The sequence below is a fragment of the Taudactylus pleione genome, unplaced genomic scaffold, assembly GCF_031769625.1.
Source record: "Taudactylus pleione unplaced genomic scaffold, aTauple2 ptg000136l, whole genome shotgun sequence".
In the NCBI taxonomy this organism is placed as follows: domain Eukaryota; kingdom Metazoa; phylum Chordata; class Amphibia; order Anura; family Myobatrachidae; genus Taudactylus; species Taudactylus pleione.
The window spans coordinates 63,132-78,622 of NW_028284538.1; the positions used below are offsets into that span (position 1 = coordinate 63,132).

At 48.6% G+C, this 15,491-nt stretch overlaps 1 protein-coding gene across 3 annotated transcripts in view; it reads left to right on the forward strand.

Moving 5' to 3' along the window:
• The window catches only part of SLC43A3 (solute carrier family 43 member 3), a 65,802-nt gene extending 59,341 nt beyond the window's left edge, over positions 1 to 6,461 (forward strand). For all 3 annotated transcript variants that reach the window (XM_088473465.1, XM_088473466.1, XM_088473467.1), the window contains exons 12-14: positions 2,174 to 2,357; positions 4,902 to 5,025; positions 5,109 to 6,461. In XM_088473465.1, the coding sequence (XP_088329591.1) occupies positions 2,174 to 2,357; positions 4,902 to 5,025; positions 5,109 to 5,228 (428 nt within the window). In that variant the 3' untranslated portion in view covers positions 5,229 to 6,461. The remainder of the gene's footprint in view (positions 1 to 2,173; positions 2,358 to 4,901; positions 5,026 to 5,108) is intronic.
• Positions 6,462 to 15,491: the final 9,030 nt, after the last annotated feature.

Below are 15,491 nucleotides of genomic sequence, written 5' to 3' on the forward strand. Positions count from 1 at the left end.
ACCCTGTGTGTGTATGTTGTGTGCAGGGCCAGATTTACCACAAGGCAACCTAGGCGCTTGCCTAGAGCCCGGTGGGACTCAAGGGGTCCGTGTCTAGGCCCCACAAAATCCATCACAAAGGCTTCCTTCTAGTTGTAAAGGTAAATATTTTACAGATGCTCAGTAACTGGGCTCAGACCAGTATTAATAGTGCTATTACCGGCACTGGGCTCCGTTACTTCGCCCCTGCAAAACATGTTCCCAGAGGAGCACTGCGCGACCACCGCATGACGTCATGCGGACCCGCCCCACAATCCCGCACTGCCAGAGATCCACTATCTGCACTGTGAGGACCCGGATGCCGCTGAACCCCAGTCCACCCCCAGCACCAGCCCCAGCACAGCAGCTGCATGCTGGCAGTAAGTGAAGTGAGAGGAACAGCGGGACAGGGAGAGGCTCACAGACTGAGGATCAGAGGAGGACTGGTGAGGTGACAAGGCAGCAGAAGCACTGTAATACACTTGTAATATAAGGCAGTCCTGTCCACTTCCCACCTACCATAATCAACAAAATTCTATAGTATACCTTAAAAAAAAAAGGAGGGTGTGGTGGTGTCTGCTACTGTAAACGCCTGTATGACTCCTTCTAAGCAGTCAAAACTTAGGCCCCCATTTATTAATGATCGCATATGCAATACGATCAGGGTATTACATTACCGCCCATGATCGCATTGCAATATGCGATCATACCACCCAGATGTATCATCCGTGACATCAAGGCACACAGGCTCCCTGGGAATTCTCCGGAGAACTTCCAGCCAGTGCCAGGGCTGTTGCGCATGTGTGGTCATTGCCGAGGAGGTGCAGGGGGAATCCTCCGTCGGCATGTGGGGCATGTGGGGTTTAGCCATAGGCTACAGTGGCTGCGGGCCAAATATCAGTAATGCATTACATTCCGGATATTGGTAAATCTGGCAGCATCGCATCCCCCATAGAAACCTATAGGGGATGCGGCTGCCTCCAGGTGAGACCATGTACGTAGTGAAAAAATGGCGCCAGCGTCATTACTGCCATAACATGGTATCTTGCCTAGGGCCCCATGAGGTCTAAATCCAGCTCTGGTTGTGTGCATATATATATATCTATATATATATTATATGGAAACCTACACCCCCCCCCCGTTAAACATCCTGTGTTTGCCCCTGCGCAGCATTACTTCTCCATCTCCAGCATGACTCACACATCACAGCAGCACCCTGTGTTCTCTTTAGCTCCTGAGGTAAGACAGACCAACCACCAGTGACAGTCTCATCGGTGCTATATTTAAAGTTCTCTAAGCTCACTGCCTGCTCTCCCGCCGCAGCCACCTCGCGCATCTCAGATCTAGTCAGAGCCAGGGACTTCAAGATTCTCCAAGCACCCCTGCAACCTAGTAGAACCCCACAGTGTCAGCACATGCAATAACCCAGCACAAAGCCTAGAAATCACACCCCACACACTTAGTGCAGATAGGATATGGTGGCAATATATACATATAATAATAGGTGCAACAAACAATACATAAATCTAATGACCAAGGGTCCCAACAAAATCAATTTTGTTTAATGTATTTAGCACACAAAAGTAAAATTGACATATAAATGTGCTTTCATTTCACTGATCACTTTGCTAATATGCTTTTGATTTTTTTTTATTTCATTTTGAACGCAGTTTTATAGCAATTAACCAGTTTATGTATCTATATATCCGATTTATATCATTCATTTATATATATTTTTTTTTTGAGGGAGAGCGGTTTTTCAATTTGCCCTGAGCTCCAAAAACCCTAGTTACGCCTCTGCTGTGCTCTGATAATGATAATGGCTATTTTCCCAAGCAGATGGAAATGGGCTGTATGGCCGGATGAACGGGTGCAACTCTGTATATGGGTGAATACCAGCATTTATTTGTGTGCGTGCAGTGCGAGTGTAATTGCAACCAACTTGCATTTAACTTTCCATCAGCCCCAGTGTACCTAAAGTGTAAAGGCAGCGTATTATAATGTTAATGTGACTTATTGTATAATGACAGGGTAGCAATTACAGCTGATTAATCCACATCTGTTACAAGTATTCTGCTTAGTATTACAGAAATAAATAGAATCATTTATATTACATAGCAACTTTCATTTACAATTTGCATCCTGTTTTTCTCAGCTACAGACCTGCTTGATGACCTCCGATCCTCAATCCTGTCTCTGTCAGTGACGGCTGCGCAGTGCATGCTCTTCTCTCTGTGCGCCTCGATTTCCATGCTCCCCGCACTGTATCCAACTTTCATCCTCCAAGTGTTAAATCGTTCATTCCTCTATGGCGGGAATGCTGCATTTCTGTCTATTATGTAAGAAACAATCACAAATACAAATTTATATGTAAATGTTTTCACAAGAAGGAATTGGTGAGAGCATACAGGAGAATCTGCCAGTTTGGTTCTGCTATGTGCATCTGGAATAGAGTTTTAGATATAACAGAACACCATGGAATACTCTATACTAGTCATTAATTTTTCATACTTGTCGACTGTTTTTAATGCGTGCTCTGGGAGACCCAGAGGGTGACATCAAGATGGGAGGAGCAGAGGGTGTGGTGTCTCAGAATGACATCAAGTTGGGAGGAGCAGAGCGTGTGATGTCTCAGAATGACATCAAGTTGAGAGGAGCAGAGGGTGTGGTGTCTCAGAATGACATCAAGTTGGGAGGAGCAGAGGGTGTGATGTCTCAGAATGACATCAAGTTGGGAGGAGCAGAGGGTGTGATGTCTCAGAATTACATCAAGTTGAGAGGAGCAGAGAGTGTGGTGTCTCAGAATGACATCAAGTTGGGAGGAGCAGAGGGTGTGATGTCTCAAGTTGAGAGGAGCAGAGAGTGTGGTGTCTCAGAATGACATCAAGTTGGGAGGAGCAGAGGGTGTGATGTCTCAGAATGACATCAAGTTGAGAGGAGCAGAGAGTGTGGTGTCTCAGAATGACATCAAGTTGGGAGGAGCAGAGAGTGTGGTGTCTCAGAATGACATCAAGTTGGGAGGAGCAGAGGGTGTGATGTCTCAGAATGACATCAAGTTGAGAGGAGCAGAGGGTGTGATGTCTCAGAATGACATCAAGTTGAGAGGAGCAGAGAGTGTGGTGTCTCAGAATGACATCAAGTTGGGAGGAGCAGAGGGTGTGATGTCTCAGAATGACATCAAGTTGAGAGGAGCAGAGAGTGTGGTGTCTCAGAATGACATCAGGTTGGGAGGAGCAGAGGCTGTGGTGTCTCAGAATGACATCAAGTTGGGAGGAGCAGAGGGTGTGGTGTCTCAGAATGACATCAAGTTGGGAGGAGCAGAGGGTGTGGTGTCTCAGAATGACATCAAGTTGGGAGGAGCAGAGGGTGTGGTGTCTCAGAATGACATCAAGTTGGGAGGAGCAGAGGGTGTGGTGTCTCAGAATGACATCAAGTTGGGAGGAGCAGAGGGTGTGGTGTCTCAGAATGACATCAAGTTGGGAGGAGCAGAGGGTGTGGTGTCTCAGAATGACATCAAGTTGGGAGGAGCAGAGGGTGTGGTGTCTCAGAATGACATCAAGTTGGGAGGAGCAGAGGGTGTGGTGTCTCAGAATGACATCAAGTTGGGAGGAGCAGAGGGTGTGGTGTCTCAGAATGACATCAAGTTGGGAGGAGCAGTGGGTGTGGTGTCTCAGAATGACATCAAGTTGGGAGGAGCAGAGGGTGTGGTGTCTCAGAATGACATCAAGTTGGGAGGAGCAGAGGGTGTGGTGTCTCAGAATGACATCAAGTTGGGAGGAGTGGATAGTGTCACAAAATGGCAGACCTGATCTCCCTGTACAATGCCACAATTTGCACCATTTTTAATCTTCTGGGTGGGGCCACGATTATGTGATTCACTGTGAATCACATCATCAAGAAATGGGTGTGAGCTAAAGGAGAAGTTGTAAACCAATTGTGAGGATCTGCTGTAAGGCCAGCCAGAATCGTAACTAGACATTTTGGCCCCCTGTGTCCGAAAGAGCATTGGCACCTCCCCATACTTTAAACAGGGACAGCGCTGGGGGGCGTGGTCACACAATTGAACCAATTCAGATTACTTTACACAGCAGTGCAACCTTATTCACATTACACCGCACAGTAGAGCCCCTTATTCACATGAGGCCACTCTAAGAAATTTTTCCAGGGACACTTTAAGTTTCCAATTCGCCCCTGTTTGTCAAGATTTGAGGCAATAGCATAATAATATTTCTGCCTATCTCATCAAGAGCAGCACAGCATATTTTTATCATGTCTGGTTTTTTTTTAATCATAGGTTCACTAGCTCAGACAAATAATGATACTTGTGTTATTTTTATCAATCTAAAGCCGCGTACACACTAGCTGATATTTTGAACGATAACGATATCGTTCAAAATATCAGCTAGTGTGTATGCGAAAAATGACCAGTGATGCATGCTCCCGCTGGTCGTTTACGATAACCCCCGCTGGCTGTACATGCAGCCCAATCTGGGGACATCGTGAGCGATGCCATGCTGAATGCAACATGACCCCGCTACCCCCCCCCCGCCGTCGTCCTTCGCTGGTCAGCATCGGCAAGTGTGTACACACTTGCCAATGCTGGCACCCCCGCCGGGCCCGCCGATGCCGATACCACCGCATACACACATCGTGTAGTGGGTATGCGGCCTAAGTGTTTATTGTATTTATTTTCAAAAGTCTAGTTATCTTTCTCGCAGTTGGGTGTACTTTGGGTCTTTATAAGCCAAATCTAAAAGTGATGCGTAACCTGGCATCTAAAGTGGCAACGTTTTCAAAATCATGGATACTCAACGGGTATAATTCTTGCTATCTTATCTTTCCAGAGGATGGCACATTCAGTTTCCCACTCTATTGTCTTCTAGATTCCCATCTAGATACTTTGGAAAGCTGTATGGATTGGCGATGGCTCTCTCTGCACTGATATCGATTCTACAATATCCAGCATTTTATATCATACAAACACATCTGGGCGGTGACCCATTCTATGTATGTAACCAGATATATGTGGGTCATAGTTTTAATATTGATAGGATGTTTTACTGATGACTATATTTTCCTGTTTTTTTAAGGTCAACATTTCCCTGCTGATCCTGATGTTACTCGCATTCGCCCACCCAATCAATGTTTTCCGGATTTGCAGACAAGAGAAGAATGCAAGGGACGCAGCAGAAAGGCACTCCGGGTTGTAACCAGTTGGACTCCCCACATACTGTTATTGCAGATCATTACTTAGTACTCAATGGAAAATTCTATCACTGATTCAATATAGAGACAATATGAGACAACAAATGTACTGATGGCCAGTGTAATGTTTTCAATTTAAGATGAGTGCAAGGTGGGCATTCCATTTTGAGGAGGTGAGTGCCTGCCATCTGAATCATTGTCCCAATGATCAAAATGTTGTTGCTATGGGGGTATAGCTATAATGGGTGCAGTGTGTGTGGTGCGCACGGGCCAGGGGGTCCCACATCGGACACTATTCATCCATAGCCACATAGTTACCTCTCCAGCCAATACTGCTGGAATCACTAGTGTAATATGTACAGTGAAGAAATCACTGTGAAATTGGTGCAGACGACCTTTTCCTGGAGTTCACACACACATATATATATATATTGACCATGTTGTTTTTTTGTACTACTATTGGTAATACCATGCATTACTTTTGACTTAGTTTGTTAAGCACATTGTTTGTATTATTAAGATTTATGTGGCTTTTTTTTTGTACTTTAAAGAAGTAGCCTTCTATAGCTCCATTTATAAAAATACAATATATTTTTTCTTATTTTCATTCATTTACAATTTCTCTTCCTTTCTCCTTCCCCCACACACCTCATACTTGCCATCTTTCTGGCTTTCCAGGGGGTGGAAGTAGGGTCAGCAGAGCGCAGTGTGGTGGGTGGGGTGGCATTATGGTGCGATCACTTCATCATGCCCTGCCACAATCTACAATGCCGATATTAGCGGCATTGTAAAGTGAGGAGCGTGGCTACGATTACACGATTCAGTCATTGGCTACCTACTTTACTAGGGAACTGGGTGGCACCGGGCAGACGGTGGGCAGCTGTGACAGACTTGTATGCTCTTCAGGGCAGCCAGGAGCAATACCCAAGATTCGGGAGCCTCCTGGCTATTCCAGGAAAGTAGACAAGTATGTTCCACCCTCCTTCTCTCTCTCTCCCTTTGCTCCTCTCCAACAGTTCCATGCTATATTACCTATTTATCTGTCTGTTATTAGCAAGTTTTGTTTTATCACTGTTTTTTTCACAATTGCAAAGTGCAATGGAATTTGCTGGCGCTATATAAGTAGGTATAATAAATAAATATTTCTCACCGGCCCCCTCCATGCTCCCTATTTTTATCCTGTACCCCCCTAACTATTTACAAAAATTAATAACAAAATAAAAAACATACAATATTAATTGGTCTATGTGAATAATATTGAGGAACAAATTTCACAATTAATTAAATAGTTAAAAGTCCACTTCAGATGAAAAATCTAATCAATCCGAACAGGTCAAAATTTAGTAGAGATAGAATTGCATATTGTTGAGTGTCTTTAATATTCCAATCCATGTGCTGTTAATTTGGGATATTTGAATATTTAAATATGGACATGTCCTGGTCTTCAGCTAACTTGCAGGCACCCCACAATGTGTGGCTCCAGCATATCTGCTAAAGGAGAGTACGACTCATGGGATGCTGGCTGTCTGTGAGCAGCAGCAGCAGCCAGGAGGCACATTACACAACTAACAGTAGATAATCAAACAGGCATGATTACATAATAATAGCAGTATGTGAAATCTCACTTGGTGACATTGAACAATTGTACAAATATACATGCATAGCTAACACAACACTATAGATGTGATGGTAATCACAGTTCTGCCAAGAAGGTGTGTCCAGCACCCATCATGCCATATGCTGCTCTTTCAAGAAAAAAAGTAGAGAAGCCTTATTGCCACTAGATTGTGCCCAACGCAGATACGGTTTGGGATTGTTTCCCTACATATTATATTACATAAAAGTGCTCTGGTGATGAATGGTTTTAAATAAACATAGATATTCTTTGTTCAGCTATTTGCCTTGGTGTGAAAATGCTTTCTCAAGAGCATGATGTTGAGGATAATAATAGACTGAAAGCTATCTTGGTAAGTGCTGTCTTGGTGCAGAAGTCCCTGCTGGTTAGCCCTTGGGTCACCCAGTTCAAATTTGACTTCAGATTGTGTTAAGGTGAACCCTAATCTCTCCCTAGGGGTGCCTAACCCTAACTCTCCCCCCTAGGGGTGCCTTACGCTAATCCCCCCCCCAAACCTAACCCTAACCCCGCTAGACTCCCTAATCCTAACCCTCCCCCCCGCGGCTAACACTAAGGACGCCCCGGACTAACCTTTGTTCAGGCTGGCGTCCTCGGCATTCTGGCATCGGGATTTCGACACCTATCTTGAATCCCTTGCCGCGATTCCGATGTCGGATTGAGGCAGGCGACCTTGCAGCTGCCGGTCTCATAACTACATCCCGATGGCATACTGTATGTGGTTCTGATACAAGTACTGGCAGTGTTCCCCTAGAGTATAGATAAATATGATGTTTTGAGCAATTAAGGAAAAAGAAATGTTATCAGAGGCGTAACTAGGGTTTTTGGTGCCCAAGGCAAATAGAAAAACGGCGCCCTTTCCCCCCAAAAAAGAAAAATCTATAAAAGAATGATATAAATCTTATATAGATACATAAACTGGTTAATTGCTATAAAACTGCGAACAGAATTAAATAAAAAAAAAATTCAAAAGCATGGTTGCGGGGGTTGTGAGGGGAAAAGAATCTTTAAGTCCCTGGCTCTGACTAGATGTGTGAGGCAGCTGCGGCTAAATATAGCACCGAGGAGGTGGCTGTTGATGGTTGGTCTGTCTTACCTCAGGAGCTGAAGAGAACACAGAGGGTCCTGCTGTGACGTGCGAGTCATGCCGGAGACGGGGCAGTGCCGCTGTGCAGGGCCAAATGCAGGATTTTTAAGGGGGGGTTTCCATATAATATATATGCATATATTATAAGGGTACAGTCGTGCCCTTATATTAAGGCTGCATCTAAAGAAAAGGATTTCTCCATAGAGAATTATGGAGGGGGGGGCATGGTGTTTAAGGGGCTACACCTAAAAAGCTATAGGAGATACCGGGCTGAAATTTGGCACAGGTGGGTAGAACTGTCGCTCGGGGCTGCATGCCAAATTTCAGGGCAAAACCATAAAAAATGGGGATTTTGGAGTAATCTAAAGCTCCAACTGTCACTTTTTGCTGACATTCTCAATTAGGACCACTTTTCTGCTGTTGTCTATGGGTTTTTTTTTTGGGAAGGCATGACTTAGGGTAGGGGGCGAATTTAGACTTGGGGTTTGTTTTATTAGGTAGCTATTGTTCCAGGGTACGTGCTTTTGGGGCTCAGGTAAATTAGAAATTTACAGTTTCTACCTCAGGGTCCTTAGGGATCCACAGGGATACCTTGGGGTATAGGTCTTGGCTCCACAGCCATGGGCACCACAGAGTTAAAGATGTCCTCCCAGGATGCACTGGGCCCCCTCCTATACCCCGCCCCCAGGCCAAGGCACCTCAGTTTCAGTAGGTGCCCGGCCGGGAGCCGGTCATCGCAGAGGGGGGCTGTGTATAACAGCCCCTGAAGATCATCTAAGAGCGGTAGCATAGGACTGTCCAGCGGATGTCCATGCTACCGCTCCGACACCCCCGCCGGCGCCGACCTCCGGTAGTGATCCGGGGAGCTCGGCGGGCTCTTGGGGGTTCCTGCTAGCGGAACCTCCGGGGGCCTGGGACTGTGGCCGGATGTACGGGGGGCAGCAAAGGTAAGCAGCGGGCGTCTGCGGTAGGCACCCGCTGAATCACAGTCCGGCGTCCCCAGGGCTGGGGGCTCCCTGGGGACGGCAGTATAGTGGAGCCAGGCGGATGCCTGCGCTCTCCACTAGACCCCCAGGGATACGGGGCTGGAGCGTTGCGGAACACGCTCCAGCATCCCGGGGGGTTAATGGCCTGCCAGGGGAGGATGCCTTCCCTGTAGCGCACAGGAGGCTCCTCCCCATCACTGCTGTCGGCGCCTTGCATTAAGGCTTTGGCGGGCTGAGGCAGTGATCCTCCCCAAGCCCGCCCCTTCATCCTCCGTCGGCCATTTTATGTGATGCTGTGGTGACAGGGTGCGGAGCCTGGGGTGCCCCTTACATACCTCTCCTCCAGTAAAGGTCAGCGTATGTAGCGCTATCACTGCCAGGCTGTAGGTCTGTATAAGTGATAGTGCACTTAGTGCAGGGTTTCTGCATTGTATGTGACTTATGCTAGCGCTGTGTGCCTGATCTTTCTCCTGTCAGCCATTTTAGCTATCCCTATTCTTCCTCCTGACCAGCCCTCTCAGTGCCAGTACTGTCAGGGTAGGAATTTACCTCACAGTTTTAGATTATTTCTGTGAGAGGTGTGTCACATACTACTATGTCCAGTGAGGACTCTGTTAGAGGAGCACCTCTCCTAATATCCTGCTCCAGATGTAAAGCAGCTGTGGGGGAGGGGGCGGTACTCCAGGTTGGGTTATGTGCTGCATGTTTGGCCATCCCCGGTACCTCTGCTGTACCCAGCACCTCTCAGGAACCACCTTGGGCTTGTTTTGCACAAGCCCTGACTGTTCTTGTAAATAGGCTTGCAGCCCCTCCTACGTTTCCACAATTGGGGTTTGCACAGCAGGCGGTAGTCCCGCCTCCTGTTCTGGGAGTTCCGGGACCGATAGTAATGCAGTGCCCCCTGCAACAGATCCTTAATCAGGCTGACCCAGGTTTGTCTGATTCTGGGGTGCGGAGCACTCAGCAGGATCAATCCAGACCTGCTAAAAGACCGCTATTGTCATATCCATCCGCTCAGGATGAGGAGGATGACGGGTCGTCTGATGAGGGCGAAATTGTAGATTTTTCGGACACTGACACTCCTCAATCAGAGGCCAAGTCTAGCATTTACATTCCAGGCCTCATACGGGCAGTCCGTGCGGCCATGGTAATTACTGATGACAACTTACCTGCAGCGCCTACTCATGCTTATTTTAAAGAGGTTAAAGGAACTGCAGCAGTTTTCCCTCTATCTGGTCAGCTAGTTGATCACATGGAGGAGGCCTGAAAATCTCCAGGAAAAAGATTTCAACCTCACAAGCGTCTGGCACGTACTTATCCCTTTGCGGAAGATTACTTCACTAAATGGGAGTCTCCTCCTCAGGTGGATTCTCACGTTACGCGCTTAGTAAAGAGCGCAACTTTACCTATGCCGTCTATGTCTTCTCTGACGGATACTACAGACCGTAAGGTGGAGGTGTGTCTTAAGTCCATCTATTCCCTTGCTGGAGGAGCATCTAGACCAGCTATGGCTGTCTGCTGGGTGGCCCAGGCTATGGAAAGGTGGGCGGACGCTTTGGAGACATCATTCGCTTCTGAGGGTACCAGCGAACAGGTTATGTTAGTGGGTAACCTTCGGGATTCCGCTACGTACATTAACGAGGCAGCTTTGGATTTGAGCCTGCTTACTTCTAGCATTTCTGCGGCGGCTGTGGCCGCTCGACGCTCCTTGTGGTTACGTTCGCGGAGGGCGGACGCTGAATCCAAGAAAGGCTTGGAATGCTTACCCTACAATGGGCAGGTCCTGTTTGGACCAGCCTTGGACAAAATAGTAGACACATTGGCGGCTGCCAAATCTGCGTGTCTACCCTCAGCCCCGACTCCGTCTGGGTCTAAAAATCCGTCCTTTCGGCCCTATCGCCCTCCGGGAAAACCTAGGGTTCAGTCCTTTCCGAGACCTTCAGGTACCAAAAAGACCACTAAGACCAAGAAGCAAGCTTGGAGTACCAGACGTCCAGCTGCCAAGCCGGACGACAAACCCTCAGCCTGACGGGTTGGGCCTCCCCTTGGGGGATCCCAGGGTGGGAGGCCGACTTCTGCAATACGCCCAGTGTTGGTTCAATACCACCACAGACACTTGGGTACGGGAGGTAGTATCTCAAGGATATGCCCTCTCCTTCCGCAGAAGACCTCCTCATCAGTTCTTTATAACAGCAGGTCCTTCAGATCCAATGAAGGCTCTAGCGATCCAAGATTCGGTGCGTTCTATGCTTCAAATGGGAGTAATAGAACCTGTTCCGTTATCCCTGAGAGGGACCGGATATTACTCCAACCTTTTTCTGGTTCAAAAACCAAATGGATCATACCGACCTATACTCAACCTCAAGTCCCTGAACAAGTTTTTAAGGGTCCCTCGGTTCCGGATGGAGACTCTGCGTTCTATTGTTTTAGCTATGCAGCCTGTTGATTTTATGGTGTCCCTGGATATTCAGGATGCTTACCTGCATATCCCCATTGCCAGGGTTCATCAGCGTTACCTCAGATTTACAGTGTTGGACCTCCATTACCAGTTTCAGGCCCTACCGTTTGGGCTTTCCACGGCTCCTCGGGTGTTCACAAAAGTAATGGCGGTCATGGCGGCACACCTGCGGTTGCAGGGAGTTCGCCTGTTACCTTACTTGGACGACCTTCTGTTGTTGGCAGGGTCGCCACAAGTCCTTTGCAGCCAACTGACAATATCGGTATTGCAGGCTCACGGCTGGATAGTGAATTGGAAGAAGTCCTCTCTAATTCCTTCTCAGAGAATGGTCCATCTCGGGGCATTGTTGGACTCTCAGCAACAGAGGATCTTTTTGACGGAGGAAAAGATAGCCCTGTTGCAGTCCAAGATACGCAATGTTCTAAGCAGTCGCCGAGTGTCTCTTCTCTCGGCGATGAAGTTACTGGGATCCATGGTGTCAACGTTCGACATGGTGGAGTATGCCCAGTTCCACTCCAGGACTCTACAAATGTTGATCCTGTCCAGATGGGACAGAAATCCCCGTCGAATAAAGACGCAGATGATCAGGCTCACTCCAGAAGTGCGCCTGTCTTTGACGTGGTGGTTAAAAAAGTCTCATCTCAGCAGGGGACGTCCGTTTTGGATTTCGGATTGGGTCCTTCTAACAACGGATGCTTGCCTTCGGGGCTGGGGCGCTGTGACAGGCCCACATGTCTTCCAGGGCCGGTGGACGTCGGAGGAATCGAACCTGCCAATCAATATATTGGAAATTCGAGCAGTGTTCAGAGCGCTGCAACATGCAAGACCGTTCCTGCTAGGGAAACCTGTGCAGGTTCAGTCAGACAACGCCACCACGGTGGCTTACCTAAATCGTCAGGGAGGAACTCGAAGCCAAGCGGCTCTAAAGGAGGTGTCCCGCATTCTGACTTGGGCAGAAGGCAATCTGCCGGCCATTTCGGCCGTCTTCATTCCAGGTGTGCTGAACTGGGAGGCGGACTTCCTCAGCCGCCACGATGTACACCCGGGGGAATGGTCTCTTCACCAGGAGGTGTTCCAACTCCTGGTGGACAAGTGGGGTCTTCCCGAAATAGACCTCATGGCCTACAGACACAACCGCAAGCTGTGGGCGTACGGATCCCGAACAAGAGACACGGGAGCTCTCCTGGTGGACGCTCTGTCGGCACGGTGGAACTTCCAATTCGCGTACCTGTTTCCTCCATTCTCCCTGCTGCCTCGAGTAATTCGAAAGTTCAGGCAGGAAGGAGGCAAGATCCTGCTGGTGGCCCCTGCGTGGCCCAGAAGGAGTTGGTACTCGGATCTCCAGTGTCTATCCATCGACACTCCTTGGCTGTTACCTCAGAGGCCGGACCTATTGTCTCAGGGACTTGTCTCTACCCGGACCTTAGTCGGCTATCTTTGACGGCGTGGCTCTTGAGGCTTCCCTCTTGAGGTCCAAGGGTTTCTCTAGAGCGGTGGTCAATACCATGTTACATGCTTGTAAGCCGGCTTCAGCTAGAATTTACCACAGGGTGTGGCATACCTATTTTGAGTGGTGTCGCCCTAAAGCGTACGATCCTCGCAAGTTTAGAATATCGAGAGTGTTGGCTTTCTTTCAGGCAGGCTTGGATTTAGGTCTACGCCTTGCTTCACTGAAGGTGCATGTTTCTGCCCTGTCGGTTTTGTTTCAACGAAGGATTGCCACGCGGCCTGATATCCGTACCTTTATGCAGGGTGTCCTTCGCATCCAGCCTCCCTATGTCCATCCGGTAGTTCCATGGGATCTGGCTGTGGTCCTGAAGGCGCTACAGGATCCTCCATTTGAACCTCTGGGTTCTGTGGATCTGAAATGGCTTGCGGCAAAAACAGTGTTCCTTCTGGCTATTGCTTCAGCCAGAAGGGTGTCGGATTTGGGGGCTCTTTCGTGTCGTCCCCCATTTCTAATTTTTCATTCGGACAGGGCGGTACTTCGTACCCGTCCCGAATTCCTTCCTAAAGTAGTGTCTAGTTTCTACATTAACGAGGAAATTGTGGTCCCAGCCTTTAATTCATCTGATCTCTCAGCTGGTGGGGCTTCTTTGGATGTGGTACGGGCTCTGCGGATTTACGTGGACCTTTACGTGAACCTTACAGTTCTTTGAGAAAATCGGACTCTTTGTTCGTCCTATATGGATTTCATAAGAGGGGTTGGCCTGCCAATAAACAGACTTTGGCACGCTGGATCTGCATGGCGATCTCTGAGTCATACACTCACGAGGGACTCCCAGTGCCACCCTGTGAAAGCTCATTCTACAAGATCTGTGGGACCTTCATGGGCAGCTCGACGTGGCGCCTCAGCTCTTCAGCTTTGTAAGGCGGCCACGTGGTCCTCTGTCCATACTTTCGTCAAGCATTACGCCTTTGACACATTTGCTTCTCAGGATGCTTCCTTCGGGCGGCGGATTCTCCTCTCGGCACAGGAGCGTCCCCTCCCTTGAAGGATACTGCTTTGGGACATCCCCAAGGTATCCCTGTGGATCCCTAAGGACCCTGAGGTAGAAAACAGGAGATATGGTAAGAACTTACCTTTGTTATCTCCGTTTCTACGAAGTCCTTAGGGTCCACAGGGCGCCCGCCCTGACGCCCTGTGCTTCCGTAGGGTGTTGTTCTGGTCACCAGTTTTCTGTCTCCCTTTTCTAAGAGAATGTGAATCTTGTGTGTTCCAGACTTTCTTCTTCCTTTTTCCTCACTCCCGGCCTATGGCTTGATACTAAAACTGAGGTGCCTTGGCCTGGGGGCGGGGTATAGGAGGGGGCCCAGTGCATCCTGGGAGGACATCTTTAACTCTGTGGTGCCCATGGCTGTGGAGCCAAGACCTATACCCCAAGGTATCCCTGTGGACCCTAAGGACTTCGTAGAAACGGAGATAACAAAGGTAAGTTCTTACCATATCTCCTGTTTTTTAAACTATTACCTCAAGAATGCGCCATTGAATAGATAGGAAATTTCAACTTGTTGCGCAGCCACAGTAGGAGCCTCAAGCAGGTGTACTCACTTTGGCTTCACTTGGGTGTACCAAGATGGCCGTCGTTTGTGGGCTTTAGCGGTGGTGGGCTCGGGGGAAGGAAGCTGGCGGGAACCGGGGGAAAGGTGCGGGGGGTAGCGGGCGTTAGCTGCAGCCAGGACCCATCGGACGGTAGCGGGCCTTAGCGGTGGCGGTGCGGGCGGTAGTGCGGGTGGCGTTAGGGGCAGGCGTTAGGACCCAGAGGGATGTAGAAGCACACAGATGCAGGCTCGGATCTGGAAGATCCTTGATACCTGCATCTGTGTTTAAAGAAAAATAAAATGGCATGACCCCGCCCCCCAAAAAACAACTAGCACCGGGCTTTGGAGACCCAGTACTAGTTGTGCTAAATACAGGGGACAAATGACGTAGGAGTCCCCCGTATTAAGCACAATCAGCACCAGGCTTTTCAGAACCAGTCATGGCTGCCATAATAGGGGGGACAAATGACGTAAGGGTCCCCTGTATTCAGCGCAACCAGCACTGGGCTCTGAGCCAGCCCTGGTTCTGGAAATACAGGGGGTAAAAATGCGTAGGGTCCCCCTGTGTTTACCAGAACCACCACCAGACTCTTTCTAGCGAGGGGGGTGATGCCACAGCCGGGGAGCCCTTTCACTGGGCCCCCCAGCCGAAGCATCACCCCTGACCGCTAGTCAGCCCCCCAATAAAGGGGTCCCCCTCTCCAGGGCACCCCAGGCTAATAGCCCGGGGCTATCCCCAGCACCCCTGGGCGGTGAGTGCTGGGTTGATTGTGTTGTGTGGTGCATATGAAAATATAAATATTGTATTTTGCAGTAGTACTACAGTAGTACTACAGGTCCCAGCAGGCATCCCTGCATACTGGCACTTGGAGAACCACAAGTACCAGCACACGGGGCATTAAGAGCCTGCTGGTACCTATAGTACCCCTGTAAAAGAAATATTAAAATATTGAAGCCACAGTGAGTACACCTGATGGAGGCTCCTACTGAGGCTGCGCATCAAGTTGAAACTTCCTATCTCTATAATGGCGGATTCGTGAGGTAATAGTTTAAAAAATATAA